Raw genomic sequence first — 23007 nt, 5'->3', positions numbered from 1 at the left:
CAAACTTAAATAAAATACTCCTATTACAAAAAGAAGCAATAAGAATAATTCTAAATCTTGATAGAGAGCGATCATGCAAGCCATTCTTCAGTAAGTTAAAGTTCATGACGGTGTACAGCCTGTACATTTATAGGACAATATTATATATAAAAAACTAACGAATCTAGATTCCCACGGCAAGTAGATATACATAATTACAACACAAGAAATGAAAATAATTTTACAATAAAGAAACACAATAAGGAAAAATATAAACAAAGTCCAACGTACATGGGAATAAAATTTATTGGTTGTCTCCCAGGTTGCATAAGACATGAACCTGATAGATCAAAATTTAAGGAATTGCTGAGAGCATATTTGATGGATTTAGCATGCTACAGTATAAACGAGTTTACTGTAGAAAAATGAATTTTATACAGTCACTAATTTCTCTATAGCTTTAAATTAGGTTTTAGTTTTTGACTTTTTCATGTACATTTTCATGTATGTTTTGGAAAGAAATAAATGATTGATTGATTGATATAGTAATACTATGATATAGGTTTTGTGTTTGGAATTAACATGAAGCTCCATCCACAGATTTCCATAATATCACTTAACATTGTGTCTGTTCTTGTTAGATACTTTGAACTCATTTTTTAATTTATTGAAATAATTACTAAGATATATTCAATTAGGCTACTTATCGTAATCTATACTACTTCAAGTCAATATTAATTTTTGTTATATATAATTCGCCATGTCAACAAAATATTTATATCATGACATTGTATAACATGGTCATTCTATCTTAATCTCTTTCCTGCAGAGCTTTGTACCATGATAAGGTAAACAGGAAAATAAAGTTTTTAAGTGCTACTTGGCTGAATTTGATGACATTGTATAGCAACCAGAACACAAACTTGATTTGCAACAAAATTTACAAATTTTATCTGTGTTTTTCAGCAAGATTTCACTTGACTACCGATCTGAACAATAAACAATAATTCCAGTTTTGGAATAGCAACTGTTGCAACAGCGTACGAAAATTCTCCAAATCCTTCAGAACACACAAAAAAACATGACAAAAAACACGTTAAAAACTCATCTGACGCACTTCAAAAGATTAGTGATGCTGAGACGTTTTGACCAGGAAAAAGACAGAAAAAAAATCGCAAGATTTCAAACGTGACAGCTACAGTTTTGAACAAGGACCGCAGAAAAGGGATTTCGAGTTTTAAGTGTAGCGCGCGAGTGAAACATAAATTAGGGAGTTGTCTGAACGCATGTGCATAATTTAACAGCTTTTAGTCAGCCGCGAAAAAGAACTATTTGGATTAGGTTATAAAAGATGAACTCTCAACACAGAAGATGATCGACCGTCCGACCAGGTGTGTGAATTTGTTTCTCTCCTTCTTCTTTTTCTTCTTCTTCTTCTTCTTCTTCTTCTTCTTCTTCTTCTTCTTCTTCTTCTTCTTCTTCGCCGGTCTTTCCAGTCAGCTCGTCTCCAGCGATAATAAAATTGAATAAATATAATTTTATTATTATTGGTAGTGACGTTTGGTGGAGCCTCTCCTGTGTCATCTCGCTTTGGAGCCTTTCACCTGGTCGCATTAATGTCTTCTCAAAAAAACAAAAAAATACTCATGCTTCAGGTGATATTTTTTGAGGGGAAATTTTGAAACAACAATAGAAACCAAACCGCATAGAAACTGTCCATGGTGCAATTCATTCAAAATAATTTTTTTTTCAGCTGCAATTCTTATTGACCGAACGCAGTGAGGTCTATGTTTCAACTCAGATTTTCTTTCGTCTGTCTGTATTATATGTAACGCATTCACGGCCAAACGCGTTGATAGAATTCAGTGAGATTTGGCAGGAATATTCCTTTTTTAACTGCTCGTCGATGTATAGATATGGTTTCTTGAAATTTTGCATTTTGAGGATACTACGAAAGGAAAAGTTATTTCCTTCATACTTCGATATGGACCGTCGACCGTCCGACCTATAGTATATTTAAATATACTAGAAGTTCTGTGAACAGTGGACCTCGCGCAGTTATAAACCACAGTCTCCTCTAATACTGTCCATCAGAGTAAATTCTGTCCTGTCCTGTCGTGTCGGCGAGATAGGTATCAGTGTATAAACGACTAATGGCTGTTTGGGTTGTTGTATCGCCAATGCTAATAATTCGATGTAAACAGCTATGTACTATCATCAAAAGCTTACCGAGTTGAAAGCAGAAGAAGCAAAAGTCGGGAGAAAATACTATGCTATTTCAAGTTATCAATTGCATGCCCCACTGCATGCAATTAATAGTCCACACAACAGCTGTTTTTCCACTGAGTTACATTGAGATATTGAATTGCATACGTCATTGCATGCAATTTATAATCCACTTGACAGCTGATTTATGATAAATAATTCTATAGTCTGATTTTCACTCTAATATTGGCTAGGCTCCTTTTCCTTTTATGCAATATTTCCATAAACCTTGTATATACGTCGACGCCCAATTTAAAAAGGAACATTTCTGTCAAATTTCATGAAAATCTATTACCGCGTTTCGCCGTAAATGCGCAACATATAAACACAAAGAGAAATGCAAAACCGACGACTTGAATCTTAGACCTCACTTCGCTCGGTCAAATATATCATATACTCTGGAGATAGGATAAATCAGACTACAGAAATATTATTCATAATCAGCTGACAAGTGGATTATTCATTGCATGCATTACACAGATGTCTGGAGAAGCCGGTGAACAGGTCACACCAGATATTTGTGGATGAGAAAACCGCTTGAGGTTTACTGTTCACAGAACTACTAGTATAATAAAGAAAAGAATTGGCTTTTGTAGGGGATGGGAATTTCACGAATATTTCGGGGTATATTCTTCTTCTTTTTCTTCTTCTTCTTCTTCTTCTTCTTCTTCTTCTTCTTCTTCTTATTCTTCTTCTTCATCTTCACTTCTGAGCTACTGGACTGATTAACTTCAAATTTTGAATATAAATTCCTGATTTACCGAGGATGGTTGCAGGCATATTTCAAATCCCTCAAGATTTTAGTAGGTCAAGCTTTCACTTTGTCAAATTATCTATAATTAGACCATTGCGGAGCACGGGTTACCTGCTGGTGTATACTATAATAAAGGAGAGAATCGGCTTATACACGTACGTGGTAGGAAATTCACGAATGACGCATCATCACATCTCAACTACTGGACTAAAATTAACTTGAAATTTTGCATATATATTTTTAATCTACCGAGGATAGTTATAGACTTATTCCTAATTCGTGTCGATGTCTTCCAAAGAATATTGCTGATAATAGAAGGCATTGACAAGATAGGAGGACAGGGTTGCCGATTCTCTGCGTTATCACTGCCTTCTATAGAATATCAGTTATATTCTGATATTCCGATAGTTATCGATTCTCTGCGTTGAAGATATATATTCTTTAGAAGACAGTGACAACGCGGAGAATCGGCAACCCTGTCTTCCTAGCTTTCTCTACTGCCATTATAACGTGGACAACACTATAGTATTGAAACCAACATACAATTAATTGATTGAGATTCTCTGCGTTGAAGATATATATTCTTTAGAAGACAGTGACAACGCGGAGAATCGGCAACCCTGTCTTCCTAGCTTTCTCTACTGCCATTATAACGTGGACAACACTATAGTATTGAAACCAACATACAATTAATTGATTGATTAGACACTGCCAATAAAAATAGTTCGACTCCGTAGCATAATAACTAAATGATAATTTCAAAAACTAAATATAGCAAATAACTAAAAATAGATTTCTATGCGAATTCAAATTCCCCAGACACATTAAAAATACTAAAAACGTTGCTAAAATTTTGTAATTGTTTAATGGGGTATTGTTTTTGAGTCGAAAGTAGGAGGACCTGTAGAAATCTCAACAATGGCCGAATAAAAGCACTAAATAAATGTGACAGGTTGAAATTAGGGCGTGAAATTGGAATGGAGATATACAATGGAAGGTGGAAAAAAATTAGAAACAGGATAAATTGTGTTTGGAATGCCCGTTAAAAACAATGGAATCGAAACATAGTATTCTGCCAATGAGGGCCTGCGGCGGTCTTCTTCTTCTTCTGCTTCTTCTTCTTCTTCTTCTTCTTTTCTTCTTCTTCTTCTTCTTCTTCTTATTCTTCTTCTTCTTCTTCTTCTTCTTCTTCTTCTTCTTCTTCTTCTTCTTCTCTTCTTCTTCTTCTCTTCTTCTTCTTCTTCTTCTCTCTTCTTCTTCTTCTTCTTCTTCTTCTTCTTCTTCTTCTCTTCTTCTTCTTCTTCTTCTTCTTTTCTTCTTCTTCTTCTCTTATTCTTCTTTTCTTCTTCTTTCTTCTCTTCTCTTCTTCTTCTTCTTTTCTTCTTCTCTTCTTTTCTCTTCTTCTTCTTCTTCTTCTTTTCTTCTTCTTCTCTTCTTCTTCTCTTCTTTTCTTCTTCTTCTTATTCTTCTTCTTCTTCTTCTTCTTCTTCTTCTTCTTCTTCTTCTTCTTCTTCTTCTTCTTCTTCTTCTTCTTCTCTTTTCTTCTTCTTCTTCTTCTTCTTCTTCTTCTTCTTCTTCTTCTTCTTCTTCTTCTTTTTCTTTCTTTTTCTTTTTCTTCTTCTTCTTCTTATTTTTCTTCATACATCATGTGATGTAATTTCATGAAAAATGTTCATGATTCTGTGTAATATTATTCATCAGTCTTCAACAAATGAATAATTATTCCATAATTTTTCATGTTTCTCTTATCAATAATAATTACTATCTAAATCTCGACTCACCATATTCATTCAATGTTCACCGTCAGAAAAATATTGAAACAAATACGGAGGAAGACCAAGTAAGAGAGAAAAATAGGTACAAAATGATAAGAAAGAAAGAGCGATAATACTATAATGGAAAAAGTGAATAACATAGTGGTTATATCACTGTATATGTGAGGAAGTGTGTGTGTGTCTGTGTGTGTGTGTAATATAAATGGTGTAAACGGAGCGTGAAAATAGGTCATTGTTATTTGAGACAGATTAGGCTACTTGAAGAATAAAAAAAAATGGAAAATAGAGAGAGTTTATAAAAGAGAGGTATGAAAGCTTATACCTTGAACCACACACATTGAAAACCATCCAGTGGGTCATGAAAGGAATTTTTATAATATGTAGATGACCCTCACAATGTATCATAGTCAACCGCACGAAAATAGTCCGACTATTTTCTATATTTTTGTCGCCTTGTATATTAAATTTGTCACCATGTACCTTCCTGTAGATTTGTCGCCAACTCATCGTATTATCTTTACCACATAATTACCGTTAATAAATTAAAATTATCATTCTTGAATTTTGTAATTTATCCAGTTGAAGAAGTGAGAAAATATGCTTCTTCCTCATTCTTGAATCTTCAACCTATGGTGAGTTCCACGTTATAATGGCAGTGATGGAAGATAGGAGACAGAGTGTCCGATTTTCTTCCTTGCCACTGCCTTCTTTATAGAATAGCTGAACCAGTATATCTGATGTAATTTCAACTCTTCATTCATGTTCAAAATAATCAATAATTATATTATTCTATTTACCAAGAAAATGTTTTTTCTTTTGGTTAAATTTTGAATTTTCATAATTTTAAGAATGAACATTTTCTTCATTTGAATAATATTCTATCAATACTAGCTAACCCCGGCGAACTTAGTACCGCCAAAAAGTAGATGTATCTCACGTCACACTTGACTTTATTTGGTGAATCATGAAATTTACCTGACAATATTAATATTTTTATCTACATCTGAATACGGACTTTCCTCTGTGCTTATATTATACTCATGCAGCATTTATTATTCTGAAAGCATATTCTTCTCAATCAATTGGTAGTAATATCTATCAGTAAAGTGTTGAATTTATAAAAAAAATAGATAGGTTAAAAAATCAGTCTTTCAAATATGAATTTTGATGTTCTCATAGTTGTTGATTATAGATGGTCCAGGAAATATGCTATGTACGATAAATCACACAGAATTCCATATTCTTTCTATCTTCCATTTTAGGATGAATAATATTATAAGCTAAGCTTAATTAAAAAAAAATGTAATTTATTCTTTCATTCTCCAGTAATCAATAAATGCAATTTGAGCAACTCTCTTTCATGCTTTCATGAGGTGAATTTTTTTTCCTAACATTTTCTAGTTTCTCAATAATAGGGGAGTGATAATATTATTTGTATAGGTCTTCTAATTAGCCATTATCTACAGCTGGTACCAATCAACTACACTATTCAACTTCAAACTACCGTTTTAATACCAGTACACAATTTATCACAGGGTGATGTGTTTATTACAGCTGGTAACTTCAGATGATTGATCATATTATCACAATATATGATCTTTGAATCATTATCATCTCTCCGTTCTTCGGTAGCCGCTCGGCTGACAGTTTCGAAAACATAGGTCTGTAAAATGGATTGATAAATAATGATTATAATCCCCCCTTTTGAAATTTCTGGTCAGAAACCATCCCCATTATTCATACAACATATTCCCAAAGTTTCATGCCGTTCTGTCAAGTAGTTTTCAAGTCTATAGGAAATAAACAAACACACAGAAATTCATTTAATATATAATAATATAAATATAGCGATTTGCAGCGGAATAGCCTAATAGAGTAGACAAGATTCATAATACTTGTTTCAGCTTTCTATTAGAGTGGAGTTGGAAATTGAGTTTCCAAATCGGACATTGTTATGACAATTTTAATTATTATCAACTTGCAGGGTTCACGGACTCCTCAACTTCAGTAGACTCTATTTTGATTTGTATGAGGAGAGTATTACCCATAGGCCTAAACGTTTTGATATGGATAGGATTTTCTAAAAATGATAATTGACTTCCCAACCGTCTCTTTAAATCTCACCTATAGATCCAGAATAGTAGCATCTATGAATATACAATGTAAGACAAATAAACAGATACAATAAAAACAGTAACAGATACCTCAAGACACAAGTAACTGTAACAGATTAGTTTAGTGCAGTTCTCCATTATGAAAGTCCACAACGCCACGCGTAATGGGTCGTAGGAAACGCCACCATGGTAAGTGCTATGAAGCCCTAATTTTCTACAAGTTGCAAAGCGCACAGCGACACTACCCTATTTTCCAATATAAAGTACAAAAATAGTGATATTTTAATTGCTAAATTAGCAGAATTTTATTAATGTTAAGATTTTTTCCGAACGTCAATGTACGTTTTTATTCTGTTTATCAGTGTTTAAATTATGTTCTTGAACATAATAAATGCCATAAGAGCCAATGAACCTTTCGGACGACAATACAATGATGTCAGTGTTAAATTAATGACTATCTGCTGTTAAATCCAGTAGATTTACGACGAGCAGTCGTAAAGATTTTGAATCTCCCGCGAGAGTGAAAATTTGAAATCTCCCGCGTGAGCATTGCCAATATTATATACATCTAATGTATTCGTTGAGTATATAATGCATCCATGAGTTGAACATTCATGATTTATAATAAACAAATGTGCTTTTTGAGGATATATCCAGATAAATCTTCTTCTAACATAGTTTTTATTTGTGATGAAGATCAGCTGTAAAAGTAGCGGGAAAGACGCCATTCCTTGAAATGTTGAAAAAGTAGTTGTGAAGATGCCCACTAGAAGCGCTGTAGTGCATTTCACTTTATTTACATTTTAGATTTTTAGGTTATCTTTAGGATAGACATTTTGAGGTTATTTAGTTGATGGATTTCAGCAATCTGGTAATCCTAAAATCATAAATCACCTTCAAATGATAGTATTCAGGTGTTTATTGGGTATAGTAGTGTTATTTTAATAATTGCATTTCAAAGTCTTGAACTGTATTGTGTAGGCTATGGTACCCATTTCAACTTTCAATGGACATTGGACAATAACTTTCAATTTGAGATAGAAAATAAATCCAAACCATGGTAATAAAATGCAGTGTTCTTGGATGCGACAATCAGTATACACTTGATAACAATATTGCTTTTTTCAGGTGGGTATAATAATATTGAATAGGTGTAAGCTTAGGCCTACTTTTTTATAAAAATCCACAGATGTGCAACTTGATTCTCTTAAATTTTAAAGCCACATTCCTATCAAATATATTTTATTTAATGTATTTCATAGTGGAATAAACATTGTATCACATCATAAATATATTCTTTACAGGAAAATTTTCAAAAATCTTTCATAAAATATTTTATAGGCCAATATGTAGCTTAGATAACCAATATGAAAGGCAGAGAATCGGCAACGCTGATCTCTCATCTTTCTCCACTGCAATTCTAACGTGTACCTCACTATAGATATTTGGTTCTATAAAACAATGAAAATGTAAATGTAATCTCACTGTATTATATTTTATTATTCTCTTATAAAAATGAAGTCAAAGTTAACTCAAGCCGGTAGTATTAGTGTTATTTTTTGTTAAGCTGGTAGTATCTCATACTATGCCGTTCTTACACTATCAAACAGTAATAATAGGCAGTAGTGGGTAGTAATCGGCTTGAAATATATAACATAAACGACTTATACCATGGGATATACAGAGGGTCCCACCAAAGTTGTAACAGCCATTGACCATAGATTGTACTCGACATTTCTGACTAAAAATGTTCAGTAAACTTTTTTCCTATCGACCTTAGTTTTCGAGATATATAGATTTTTCGATATTTTCAGAATATGCCTACTTACGGTCATTAAATACTCTATAACTCGAAAGCTACTGGTCGAATTTAAATTTCAAGGGTATTGTTGGAAAAAGAAAAACATTTCCAACAAGATTAATGTAATTTCATCTGTTGTTAGATATTTTGTAGTTTTTTATCAAGGCCTGAACGTGAAAAAATGCTTTTCTTCAAATTCAAAGTCTAATTTCAAACCGATTTTTCTCTGGGTAATTATAGTGGTTTAAATATTCAAGAAACTCCTATATTTCATAAGCTTTCTAATGAGTATAAATTCGGAAAGGTAAGTTCCATGATGAAGTGTTCAAAACTTCTAATGTCTGGAATGAACATATTCAAAAAGAGGAAATTCACAAACAACATGCATCAAGTGGTGATCCTAAAATGGTGAAAACACCTGATTATTGCATTATTTTCTGTAGTACATAGCCTAAATCATATATAAAATATTAATCATACAATTTTACAAGATTCAACAAAATTTATTCATAGAAAAATAATTCAAAGTAGATGAATGACTATAAAATATTAATCATACAATTTTACAAGATCCAACAAAATTTTTTATTTGTGATGAAGATCAGCTGTAAAAGTAGCGGGAAAGACGCCATTCCTTGAAATGTTGAAAAAGTAGTTGTGAAGATGCCCACTAGAAGCGCTGTAGTGCATTTCACTTTATTTACATTTTAGATTTTTAGGTTATCTTTAGGATAGACATTTTGAGGTTATTTAGTTGATGGATTTCAGCAATCTGGTAATCCTAAAATCATAAATCACCTTCAAATGATAGTATTCAGGTGTTTATTGGGTATAGTAGTGTTATTTTAATAATTGCATTTCAAAGTCTTGAACTGTATTGTGTAGGCTATGGTACCCATTTCAACTTTCAATGGACATTGGACAATAACTTTCAATTTGAGATAGAAAATAAATCCAAACCATGGTAATAAAATGCAGTGTTCTTGGATGCGACAATCAGTATACGCTTGATAACAATATTGCTTTTTTCAGGTGGGTATAATAATATTGAATAGGCGTAAGCTTAGGCCTACTTTTTTATAAAAATCCACAGATGTGCAACTTGATTCTCTTAAAGTTTAGAGCCACATTCCTATCAAATATATTTTATTCAAGGTATTTCATAGTGGAATAAACATTGTACCATATCATAAATATATTCTTTACAGGAAAATTCTCAAAAATCTTTCATAAAATATTTGATTGGCCTAGTTCAATATGTAGCTTAGATAACCAATATGAAAGGCAGAGAATCGGCAACGCTGTTTTCCCATTGCAATTCTAACGTGTATCTCACTATAGATATTTGGTTCTATAAAACAATGAAAATGTAAACCTGATGTAATCTCACTGTATTATATTTTATTATTCTCTAATAAGGGTGAAAACACCTGATTATTGCATTACTTTCTGTAGTACATAGCCTAAATCCTATATAAAATATTAATCATACAATTTTACAAGATCCAACAAAATTTATTCATAGAATAATAATTCAAAGTAGATTAATGACTATATAAAATATTAACCATACAATTTTACAAGATCCAACAAAATTTATTCATACAATAATAATTCAAAATAGATGAGTTAAAAAACTGATGGCAATCATTCAGATGGTAATCAAATTACATATCATGCTCACTGCTTACGTCTCTTCATTTCTGAGAATCAGTTCCTCCCTGGTCTCTACAGGTTCTCTGTAAACTTTACTTTTTACAACCCCTCAAAAGTGGAAGTCTATTGGAGTAAGATCTGGTGAGCGTGGTGGCCAACTTACGGGTCAACCTCGGCCAATCCACCGCCCAGTATAATTGTTATCAAGCAACCCACGGACGTTTCTAGCATAATGAGGGAGGCAGCCATCCAACTGGAGCCACATATTCTGCCTCAAATTGAGAAGCACGTCTTACATCAATTCGTGAAGCTCATTGACCAGAAAGTCCATATAAACTTCACCATTTATTCATGCAGGGAAAATGAAAGATCCATGTATGTGTAATGTGGAAATTTACAGCACCAGTTCTTGTGAACGTACTATTATCTGTGTTCTGTCAATAAAATGTTTGAAACACAATCTTGTGCTAAGACCCAACGGCAAAACTGCATTCTTGGAACAGTATCAGGTTCATTCAACACTTGAACTGGGTTTCATGAAATGGTCGACAGTTATTCTTCTTCGATATTCTTTGAACTATTCTTGAAACATTCAACATCCCAGCTGCCCACCGGATGCTGGATCGAGGATTCTGCTCGAAATACTTTAGAATAAGATTCTCAAAAGCTTCAGAAATTAAGATGGGCCTCTCGTACCTTGAAACTGATCCTAGACCCTTACCATCTTGACATCTGTCAATCTCAAAAACGTGTTATATGAGATGGGTGTTTTCGGTCAGGAAAACGTCTCCTGTATACTCTCTCTGCCTCTCTTGAATTGCATCCACACTCTCCATACACCAATAACATTTTCAAGTACTCAATCAAGATGAATTTCATGATAATGAAGGCGAACACTTCTCTACTAGACGAAGTTGATACTTATCATGCCAATTAACTGGAGAGTACACTGAAAACTATACTGAAAATAGGCTGAAACATATACTTATTGTTATTTTATTCAGGATTTATGGTACAGGAAATAATGCAAGTTATTGAAAAAGTCAATTATTGTAGAATGTTTAAATGTTGATTAAAACTTGTGAATATTGTCAGAGATAAATCAGGTGATTTCACCCCTTTATGATCACCTCTTGATGCATGCTGTTTGTGAATTTCCTCATTTTGATGGTGTTCATTCCAGATATTAGCAGTTTTGAACACTTTATCATGGAACTTACCTTCTTGAATTTATACTCATTCGAAAGCTTATGAAATAGAGAAGCTTTTCAAATATTGAAACCACTATAATCAGCCGGAGAAAAATCGGTTTGAAATTTGACTTTGAATTTGAAGAATAGCATTTTTTTCAAGCTTAAGCCCTGATAAAAAACTACAAAATATCCAACAACAGATAAAATTACATTAATCTTGTTCGATATATTTTTTTCTTCCCAACAATACCCTTGAAATTTAAATTCGACCAGTAGTTTTCGAGTTATTGAGTATTTAATGACCGGAGGTAGGCATATTCTGAAAATATCGAAAAATCGATATATCTCGAAAACTAAGGTTGATAGGAGAAAAAGTTTACTGAACATTTTTTGTCAGAAATGTTGTGAAGAGTCTATGGTCAACGGCTGTTACAACCTTGGTGGGATCCTCTGTATATTCTTTTGCTATCTTTTCTCTATGTTGAAAAGTTGTGGAAATACGTTTGATGTATGCTTAGTCGACAGTAATCAGCTTGAGATAACATAAGATTGGCTTGAAAACCAATCAATTTTTCAAAAAAATATTTATAAATATTATGTCAATACTTTTATAAGATTCCAAATATTGTCATGTCACCTTATACCTTCTTTTTTCATCTATTCCTGATCCTTTCTTTACCTTCATATCTTCACCTTATGTTTTTTATGTGAAATAAATTTATGATAGAGGAAAGAATTGGCTTGTACATGTACGGGATAGGAAATTCACGTCTGAACTACTCAACTGATCAACTTGAAATTTTGCATATAGATTCTCAATTCACTGAGCAAGGTTATATGTCTATTACAAATTCTTCAAGATTCCAGTGGTATAAGTTTTGAATAAGACTTCTGCAGAGCACGGATTATCTGCTAGTTTATAATTTAAAAAAATGTATTTTTACAACATGCTACAACTTCAAAGTAATTTCTTAAAGCATTTCTGGGCCTAGAATTAATTTTCACAACATATTTCAACTTCAAGTAATCTCTTGAAGCGTTTCTTGGCTCGAAATTTATTTTTCCTACAGTTACCTTGAAAAGTGTCCATTGCTGCATTGATTACAGAACGCAAAGAATCACTTTTCCGCTCTAGTGCGGGAAAAATTTTTTCCGTACTCCAGATTTGCAACATGGCAACACAAAATAGTAGGTTATATGGAGCACCAGCGCAGCAAAATCAATATTAAGTTGGTAACTGTGACTGTGGTGCACGTTATAAGAATCTTGATGTGGTGGGCAACAGTGGATGACAGCCGCCCCGCCATTCAAACACACACATTATTATTAAATAAATTAAGGTTTTTATTAATAATAAAATTATACAGAAAAACATTTAATGCAATTCAGGGAATTCCACCCATAATTACCCACTTTTCATATTCAATGGTTACTGTAGGAAAAATTAAATGTGAAATACGTGCGCAAAGTTCCTCTGCTGCACTCAACAAACCATTCCGCCCTCGCCTACGGCTCGGGCGTAAACGTTTCTTTCGGTGCAGAAAACTGTCACTTTGCGCACTAGTTGCACAAATAACTATTTACAACATGTTTCAACTTCGAATTGATTTCTTGAAGTATTTTTTGGCTTGAAATTCATTTTCACAAAAAGTTCCAACTTCATCGTCATTTCTGACAGTATTTTCAATTTCAATTTGCAGGTTCCCTCTCGATGATCGGAGGCTTCTTATAAAATGGTTGACGGCTATGAGAAGGCGAGATTTCTGGCCGAAAATTGGCTCAACGATTTGCAGTGAGCATTTCAGAAAGATAGATCTGCTGAAAGTTACAGGGGAGAATAAGCCCAGACTTCGCGTGTTCGCGGTGCCTTCTATATTTCCAGAGGTAACCTACACTCAGGAATTATTATCTCCAGGGGATTTTTTGGACGACAATTCACCAGATATATTATTTCCAAGGGAACGAGATTTACCAGAAGATGCAACCTACACTGAGAAATTATCTCTGGTATCCTTGGACCAAGATCCACCAGAGGAAGTTGAGATTTCAACACAAGACGCTGCATCACAAACGAGCAATTCTCTCTCGACTAGAAATTTAATCGCTACTGCGGAATCTAAATTGCTGTTACAATTTGACGAGAGTTCACAGACAATAAAAGACTTGGACATTCCAGTCAAATCTCCAGCCGACAAAATTAGACAGAAGATCAAAACAGTCCGGAGGAAAATGGGGAGAAGATCTAAATCGATGCTGTGTTTGAAAAATGCGATGATGGAAAAAGGTTCATTCAATTCTGAGATTGAAATGCTGTGGAGTGAAGTTTATCCTGAATGAACGGTTTTTGGATGATATTGCTTAGAGCTGCTAATGCTGGGAGATTGCTGTGATGGACTCGACTAAATTAAACACAATCGGTAGGTGAGCAATATTATATCTATTTTATGTATAAAATATAATTATAGAACCTTTTTGTGTAGTTGAGAAGTTGATATTGTGGTAATTATTCATATTGAATGAAAAAGACTAAGAAATTGTCAAAAAACCACTGATTTATTGATAATTAGAAAGACCGGTTTCGGTTATTACACCATTGTCAATCTATGATAAACTAAAACTAAATACAAGAGCAGCAGAATTTATATTAGTAGGCGAGTACTGCTATTGGTCGAGGGCATGAACGCCTGCCATGGGCCTAGCTAGACAGTCTCCTCCCACTCAACGGTGAACGGTGTGACAAAATGGCGGCTTAAGCAACAGAATCGCCATGATAATAAAATTTACTTTCAGTACAAAATAAGATCCAAGAAAACAAGTGTGAAAGATAATAAAACAAATATGTAAATGGAAAAACTATTGACTAATGTATGCTTACAATTTTATGATAAAACTAAATTCGTAGTGTTGTATTGGTTGAAATGAATCTGGTCATTTAGAGTATACTGGGAATTTTCCTTGATTACTCTTGTTATTTCTAAAGCCTCTAGAATATTCAAAGATCTGCCTTTGTTATAAACATGCAGAAACTCAACATTCTCCTTAACTGTGAACTTGTGATTATTTGTTATCAAATGTTCTGCAAAGTTAGATTCTAACTAATCTAACTTTGCAGAACATTTTCTAAGGAATCTAACTTTTCAGAACATTTGATAACAAATAATCACAAGTTCACAGTAAAATCAGTGGTTTTTTGACAATTTCTTAGTCTTTTTCATTCAATTATAGTACCCTTTGAAATTAATAAAATAATAGATTAACAATACAAATTGTAAGTAGTTGTTATAATTTGTATTCTTAATCTATTATTTTATTAATTTCAAAGGCTCAACTCACACTTACGTGACTCAGGTTGAGACTAGTCGATTCTAGTCTCCGCGACTGTCACCATTTGAAAACACATGCTCTCGACTAGAGTTGAGTCTCTTCTCGACCTGAGTCGCGTAAGTTTGAGTTGAGCCAAAGGGTACTACAATTCTATTTTAGCTCTGAATTCACATATTTTAAGTCTCTATTTCATATATACAGAGTGTCCCACAAAAGGTGTAACAGCCGAATGCCATAGATTCTACATGAAATTTGCAACAAAAAAAATCCAGTCAAATTTTTTTATATTGAACTTAGTTTTTTAGATTTTTAGATATTTTTGAAAAACGTAGATAGGAAAATGATAGGAAAACTATCAATCAAATCTAATTCTAAGGATATGGTTGAAAAGAAAAGGCATTTTCCACAAGGCTACCTTATTTTTCCTGTCACTGAAAGTTTTGTCATAGAGATACAATAGCTTAAGTAGATATCCCATGGTAAAGGGCATTTATGTTGCAACTTTTACTGTTATCTCAAGCCAATAAATTACTATCGATTATTGTCTATTTTTACTGTCTTGACTGGGTAAGAGTGTATGAACGGCACAATATGAGATCCTACCAGCGTCATGAAGCTTGACGGGAAAGAACTACGTGGGCTATCAGCTTGAGATAACAGTAAAAGTTGCGACTTAAACGCCCTATACCATGGGATATCTACTTATGCTATTGTTCCTCCATGGTTTTGTGAAGTGAACAACTAAAAGACTTAACCTATTTCGGACTATGTGTAACCTCATATAAATTTGGGAGAGGATTGGCACAAGGTTACCCTATTTTTCCTCTCCCTATCATTTTGATGATGCACTTATTGTATGAATCAATAAATAATATGAATCATAATAATCATATTGAAGAAATTTCGATAAGATTTATATAATTTGTTCCTATGTTTGACGTTTTGAAAAATTTTATAAGTGTTTAAACTCGACGAATTTACTTTTTCCAACTTTGAACGCTCATAAAAATGTCGAACAAATGAACAAATTAATGAATCTTATTGGAAATTTCTTCAATGTGATTATTATGATTCATATAATAAGTACATCATCAAAATGATAGGGAGAGAAAAAATAAGGTAACATGGGCTATTCCTCTCCCAAATTCAGATAAGGTTACACATAGTCCGAAATAGGTTAAGTCTTGTTAGTTGTTCACTTAACAAAATGTTCAGTCCTTGATTTATTTTCACAAAGTAGTTTTTTTTTTTAAATTTAGATGCTTCAAAACCAAACATAGAAGAAATATTCTTCATTATTTACATCCTGAAATAGGAAATATCCACATAAGGAGGAAATATTCATAGAGGTTAAACCTTCCGGTAGTCGCGCCCTACTCAATCACATGGGCAGTCGCGTGTTGTATTTTGTACAACATCCAATTTTTCAAGTCTTATGTACTGTGTTTACTGTCAAAACATATTAATTAATTGTATAATTACTTTTTCCATCTTCTTGGATCATTTTACGCCTTTTGAACATTTGGATGATAACCATTTCATAGCTCAATAAGGTACATCAAGCAAAGCCATCAATTCTGTGTTATTGGTTCGTTTACAGTCTTTCCCTATCTTATGCACTGTGGCGACTAAATGGCACCTAAAGACTGAACCATTGCTCGGGTTGATACTGCAACTCAGTGGAGTGATGGGGAGAAAGTTTTGGAATGCATAGGTGTCTCATTCACTGACACCACCCCATTCAATTGTTTTGTGAAGCAGAAAAACTGACACTGTTGTACTTTCTACAACAGCGCGAATGCCAGAAGGTTAAAGAAATAATTTTTCCTACAGTTACGTTGAAAAGTGGCCATTGCTGCACTGATTACAGAACGCAAAGAATCACTTTTCCGCTCTAGTGCGGGAAAAATCTTTTCTGCACTCCAGATTTGCAACATGGCAACGCAAAATACTTAGTAGGTTATATGGAGCAACAGTGCAGCAAAATCAAAATGAAGTTGGTAACAGTGACTGCTGTGGCTGCTATAGTGAGCAGAGGTGCAACCAAGCACAACGCGCTAATTATTAGTATTAGATATTATAACCAAGGACAACGAGGACTTTAGGATTTTAGGATTAAGGTTTTTATTAATAATAAAATTACACAGAAAAACATTTGATGGATTTCAGGCAATTTTACCCATAATTACCCACTTTTCATATTCAATGGTAACTGTAGGAAAAACTTAATGTGAAATACGTGCGCAAAGTTCCTCTGCTGCACTCAACAAACCATTCCGCCCTCGCCTACGGCTCGGGCGTAAACGTTTCTTTCGGTGCAGCAAACTGTCACTTTGCGCACTAGTTGCACAAATAACTATTGCAGGTCCAAAAAACAAACTTAATTCTAAAAGCACAAATGAATATGATAAATGATAAATGCAATATTTATATATTCAATATTTTGATAAATGTAATATTTATATATTCAATATTTTGATAAATGCAATGAAGTGCATCTCAGTATACCAACTACTCTCAGATACTGTACATATTGAAATATTTTCTTTCAATCCACGACAGTTTTCTTGAATAATTAGGGTCGAAACATAGTGGAGTGGCGAAGGTAGAGGGTAGCGAAGAAAGAAGCTGAGAGTGCTAAAACGTAATTTTTCCTCCACCTACTGTATAAAATACTTTCTCTACTCCCTGAAACATAATACTAAAGTGTCACTTTTTCGCTCTCGGTACTAAAAAACAGAAAAACTCCCTGGGGAGGAAAAGTGACTCCATTTAAATAACATGGGATGCATCTCTATTTTAAAAACTCACATTGTAATAGGTTAGAAGGTCTAAACTCAGATGAGGAAGCATATAGAGTAGTCATTAAACCAACTAAATTCAATACCTCAACCAGACATTTGATCAATATATGAAATTTATGTTTGTATGCTAAAATTATTACAAACTTCATATTATCACTATACTAAAAAAATGTGATTTTTTTATTCCATGTTATTCAAAATACCAGTCAACGAATATTTCTCATGAACTAATCAAGTTTGAAACGGGAACTTCATCATAGCTGTAGTTGTGGCGGCCATTGTTGTTACAACTTTTGCCGACAGTTAACGCTGTCGGCGGAGAACTGTGATTACAAGCCAGCTGTTTCTGTTCACTTTTTAGATTATGTTGTAACACATTGTTTGGTCACGTACGTTTTTAAAAGTTATTTTATTTGCAGTTTTTATAAAAATGTAGGTGGAGGAAAAATGTTGTGTATATCATAAGTGAAATAGTTATTTGTGCAACTAGTGCGCAAAGTGACAGTTTGCTGCACCGAAAGAAACGGAATGGTTTCTTGAGTGCAGCAGAGGAACTTTGCGCACGTATTTCACATTAAGTTTTTCCTACAGTTACCATTGAATATGAGAAGTGGGTAATTATGGGTAAAATTGCCTGAAATCCATCAAATATTTTTCTGTGTAATTTATTATTGATAAAAAACTTAATCCTAAAATCCTAAAGTCCTCGTTGTCCTTGGTTATAATATATAATTAATAAGGTGCGTGTTGTGCTTCTTTGCACCTCTGCTCACTATAGCAGCCCAGTCACTGTTACCAACTTCATTTTGATTTTGCTGCACTGTTGCTCCATATAACCTACTAAGTATTTTGTGTTGCCATGTTGCAAATCTGGAGTGCAGAAAAATTTTTCCCGCACTAGAGCGGAAAAGTGATTCTTTGCGTTCTGTAATCAGTGCAGCAATGGCCACTTTTCAACGTAACTGTAGGAAAAATCAGTGCAGCAAAATCAAAATGAAGTTGGTAACAGTGACTGCTGTGGCTGCTATAGTGAGCAGAGGTGCAACGAAGCACAACGCGCAAATTATTAGTATTAGATATTATAACCAAGGACAACATTTTTATTCAATTTGACAATAAATTAAGGTTTTTATCAATAATAAAATTACACAGAAAAACATTTGATGCATTTCAGGCAATTTTACCAATAATTACCCACTTTTCATATTCAATGGTAACTGTAGGAAAAACTTAATGTGAAATACGTGCGCAAAGTTCCTCTGCTGCACTCAAGAAACCATTCCGCCCTCGCCTACGGCTCGGGCGTAAACGTTTCTTTCGGTGCAGCAAACTGTCACTTTGCGCACTAGTTGCACAAATAACTATTTCACTCTAGATATACAAATAACTATTGTCTCAGCCTCCTTCTACCTTCCACCCTACCTTCGCCGCTTCAATATGCTTTGAGACATTTGATTACAAGTATTTCTTTTCAACATTCTCAGCTACCTTCTCCGCTACCCTCTACCTTCGCAGCTAGCCAATGTGTATTTAAATACATTAAAATACATGCTATTTCTTTCATATTCTCGTAGCTACTTTCTCCGATACTACTCTATACCATCGCCGCTCCAATATGTATTGACACATTCAAATATATGCATGTCTTTTCAATACTCTCAGCCACCTTCTCCGCTACCCTCTTCCTTTATAGGTGGTTGATAGTTGGAGTTCATCTACTTATTACCATAGAAAAATATTGCATAAGAAGATATCCCATGATATATGTCGTTCATTTTCCAAATGTCAAGCCGATTTTTTGTTAACTCCAGCCGCTTACTGTCAACTAATGTTATTACTGTCATATACTACTATTATTAGTGTTTTGTTGGGGTGAGAGTGTGAGAACGGCACTGTGTGAGAGACTACCAGCGTCACATAGCTTTACGAAAAATAACTACTAGGTCTATCGGCTTGAGTTAACATTGAAAATTGGAACATAAACGCCCTATACCATGGGATATCTTCTTATGCTATCTTATCTCTATGCTTATAGGACTATCGGTTTGAGCTAACAGTGAAATTTGCAACATGAATGCCCTTTACCATGGGATATGAGATATTGTTTTACTGTGCTATTAGATAGGTCATTGAGGCTCATCATACTGGAGTCTGTCTGTGAGCCTTTATATGTTTGTATCAAACAAATAAATAAATATTTGCTTATACTTTCTCTATGGTTGAATTCATTTGTTTAATTGGTTTGTTTTTTGCAGGATGATGAACAATGACTTTCTCAAACATCGACTTGAGTATCTGGATATTGAATCTTGAATGTGAATTTGGAACTGGTATCTATAACACTTATCCAATATATGTTGACATATAATTCCTCGATAAAGACAAGTTAGTTTGATATGATGACTACCAATACAATACTTAGTTTTGTGGAGTTGAGAACTACAAAACTCAACCTATTTCGGACTATGTGTAAGCTTATCTAAATTTGGGAGAGGAATAGCACAAGGTTACCTTATTTTTTCTCTTCCTATCATTTTGATGATGCACCATCTTATTTTTATGATGATTCATTTTTATGAATCAATACAATATAATAACAATACAATATAAACTAGTGACGAATAATACTTTGGATAAAAATTAAATTTTTAAATTTGGGAGAAAAATGGTACAGGCTCAGCCTAGTTTTCCTCCATGATCATAATTATATTATTATGATTATAGTGTTTTTCACAATAAATAAATTTTATTTAGGAATAAAATGCATTATTCATGAATGAATGAATTCAGTGAATCAAATTGTGCTCAATTTGAATCTGTTTTGAGTTAAAGATAATTGAATTGTCCTATTATTATTGCTGAATGAGTGTAAATAATATATACAGGGTGTTTAGGAACTGCCTACCAATACGCTAGGGCATTGCTCCTGGGTAAAAAACATATCTAAATATCATATTTAAATTGTCCGGAAGTCTTCAGTTTCTCACACAGCGGCCATTCTGCTTTTTTCACTTAATATTTTTTCTAAATAATGGTTGAACATACGAAATTGAAACTTTGTACAATAACAACATTCTTAACAACTAGAAAAAGATACCAAAAAATAATGATAATTTTTCAAATTCATAAAACAAAATGGCGGCCATTTGAAATTTTGTTTCTAAATAACTCAGAAACCGTTGTTTTTACAAAAATTCTACAAGAATATTCGATTACCTATCGATTGGTACCTGATTTTATTAAGATTGGACGAATATTAACTGAGATATATGGCAGCTTTAGTGATAGGTGATCACTGAAAATTTGTTGCAGTGCAAACCAAGGCATGCTGATAGAGTCGCCTCAATCTCTATTATTTGCATTGCATGTTAATTGACCGAGCGAAGTGAGGTCCAAGATTCAAGTCGACGGTTTGGCATTCCTCTTAATGTTTAAATGTTTATATGTTGCATATTTACGGCGAAACGCGGTAATAGATTTTCATGAAACTTGACAGGTATGTTCCTTTTTTAATTGCGCGTCGACGTATATACAAGGTTTTTGGAAATTTTGCATTTCAAGGATAATATAAAAGGAAAAATGAGCCTCCTTCATACGCCAATATTAGAGTAAAAATCAGACTATAGAATTATTCATCATAAATCAGCTGACAAGTGATTACACAGATGTGTGGAGAAGCCAGTCTATTGCTGTATTTCCATAAGGTCTATAGTTTCAATCAGGTACTTGTGGATGAGAATACTGCGTGAGGTCTACTGTTCACAGCACTACTAGTAGTAAGCGATTTCAGGTCATTTCAAACAATAAAATAACGTTACATAACCCTCTAAAGGTGGGTCACCAACCACTGAAGCTACTATATCTCAGTAAAAATTGGACCAATCTTAAAAAAGATACTAATCGATAGGTAATTAAATTTACTAAAAGAGGTTATTCTTGTAATTTTTTTGTAAAACCAATGGTTTCTGAATTATTTAAGAAACAAAATTTTAAATTGCCTCCATTTTGTTTCATGAATTTGAAAAATTATCATAATTTTTTTGTAGCTTTGTTCAGTTGTTATAAATGATTGTGCAAAGTTTCAATTCCGTATGTCCAATCATTACTTAGAACAAAAATAATATGTGAAAAAAGCAAAATGGCCGCAGTGTGAGTAACTGAAGACTTCCGGAAATTTAAATATGATATTTAGATATGTTTCTTACCCAGGAACTTATGCCCCAGAGTATTGATAGGGAGCTCGTAAACACTCTGTATATGCAAATAATAGTATTTATTTATAATATGTAACTATAATTATGTATAAAGACATTGAATACACTTTTTCAAACTAAGAGAAGTGAGTTTGTGGAAGATTTGTAGTTTCTTCGTTTCCGGGCAGAAAATTGGACTTGAATTTGTTAGAGTGAAAAGGTTGGCCTACCTATCTTTTGGAAGTAAATTGAAAAACACAGTCTTATTCTTGTCACATCCACATTTATTAGACTTGTATACAGGACTGCAGTTTCGTGTTGAATCTTCACCTGTAGTTGTGTAGGTTTCAATACTAAACTGCAGTCCTATAGTAAGTCTAACTAGTAGTCCTGTGAACAGTAGACCTCACGCAGTTTTCTCATCCACAAGTATCTGATGTCACCTGTTTGAAATGTTAACAAACTCAGTTCACGTTTGAATTTGTATTCCATATGATATAATTCATATAGTTCCGCGATAATCTTTTCAATCAAAAATATTATAATTTCTTCAGAATTATTTAGTTCATTCGATTAATTTTAATCACCTATCAAATTAGTTTTTTCAAATGTGAGAATATTGATACTGATGGGCACACATAATATGACTGCAAAACAAGATATTGAAACCAAGGACCTTAAAGATACATAACTCTTGAAGGTCTTTGATTGAAACTATAGACCTCATAGAAATAGACACGGCTCCTCCAGAACATCTGTGTAATCCACTTGTCAGCTGATTGATTATTATGAATAATTCTATAGTCTGATTAATCCTTTCTTCAGAGTAGATGATAAATATAGTGATATCAGAGTATGGAGGAATTCCTTTACTTTTCATATTATCCTTAAAATGCAAAATTTCAAAAAACCTTGTGTATACATCGACGCGCAGTTGAAATAGTTATTTGTGCAACTAGTGCGCAAAGTGACAGTTTGCTGCACCGAAAGAAACGTTTACGCCCGAGCCGTAGGCGAGGGCGGAATGGTTTCTTGAGTGCAGCAGAGGAACTTTGCGCACGTATTTCACATTAAGTTTTTCCTACAGTTACCATTGAATATGAAAAGTGGGTAATTATGGGTAAAATTGCCTGAAATGCATCAAATGTT

At 33.5% G+C, this 23007-nt stretch overlaps 1 protein-coding gene across 3 annotated transcripts; it reads left to right on the top strand.

Annotated features, from left to right (window-relative positions):
• The first annotated feature begins 7681 nt into the window (after nt 1-7681).
• LOC111046663 (THAP domain-containing protein 1) lies at nt 7682-22700 on the top strand. Of its 3 annotated transcripts, none has more exons than XM_022332259.2 (3): nt 7682-8015; nt 13238-13954; nt 19921-21145. In XM_022332259.2, exons 1-2 carry the CDS (start codon nt 7945-7947, stop codon nt 13872-13874), a joined length of 708 nt encoding a protein of 235 aa, XP_022187951.2. In that variant the 5' UTR covers nt 7682-7944; the 3' UTR covers nt 13875-13954; nt 19921-21145. The 3 variants fall into 3 exon arrangements, with proteins under 3 accessions (XP_022187951.2, XP_039278140.1, XP_039278141.1); XM_039422206.1 differs by lacking the exon at nt 7682-8015 and adding an exon at nt 9389-9720 and having other exon boundaries at nt 19921-22700; XM_039422207.1 differs by lacking the exon at nt 7682-8015 and adding an exon at nt 9389-9720 and having other exon boundaries at nt 13238-13958.
• Nucleotides 22701-23007: the final 307 nt, after the last annotated feature.

Source organism: Nilaparvata lugens, chromosome 2 (genome assembly GCF_014356525.2).
Source record: "Nilaparvata lugens isolate BPH chromosome 2, ASM1435652v1, whole genome shotgun sequence".
NCBI lineage: Eukaryota > Metazoa > Arthropoda > Insecta > Hemiptera > Delphacidae > Nilaparvata > Nilaparvata lugens.
Note: the sequence above shows the minus strand (reverse complement) of the source record. Positions and strands in the feature narration are given on the sequence as shown.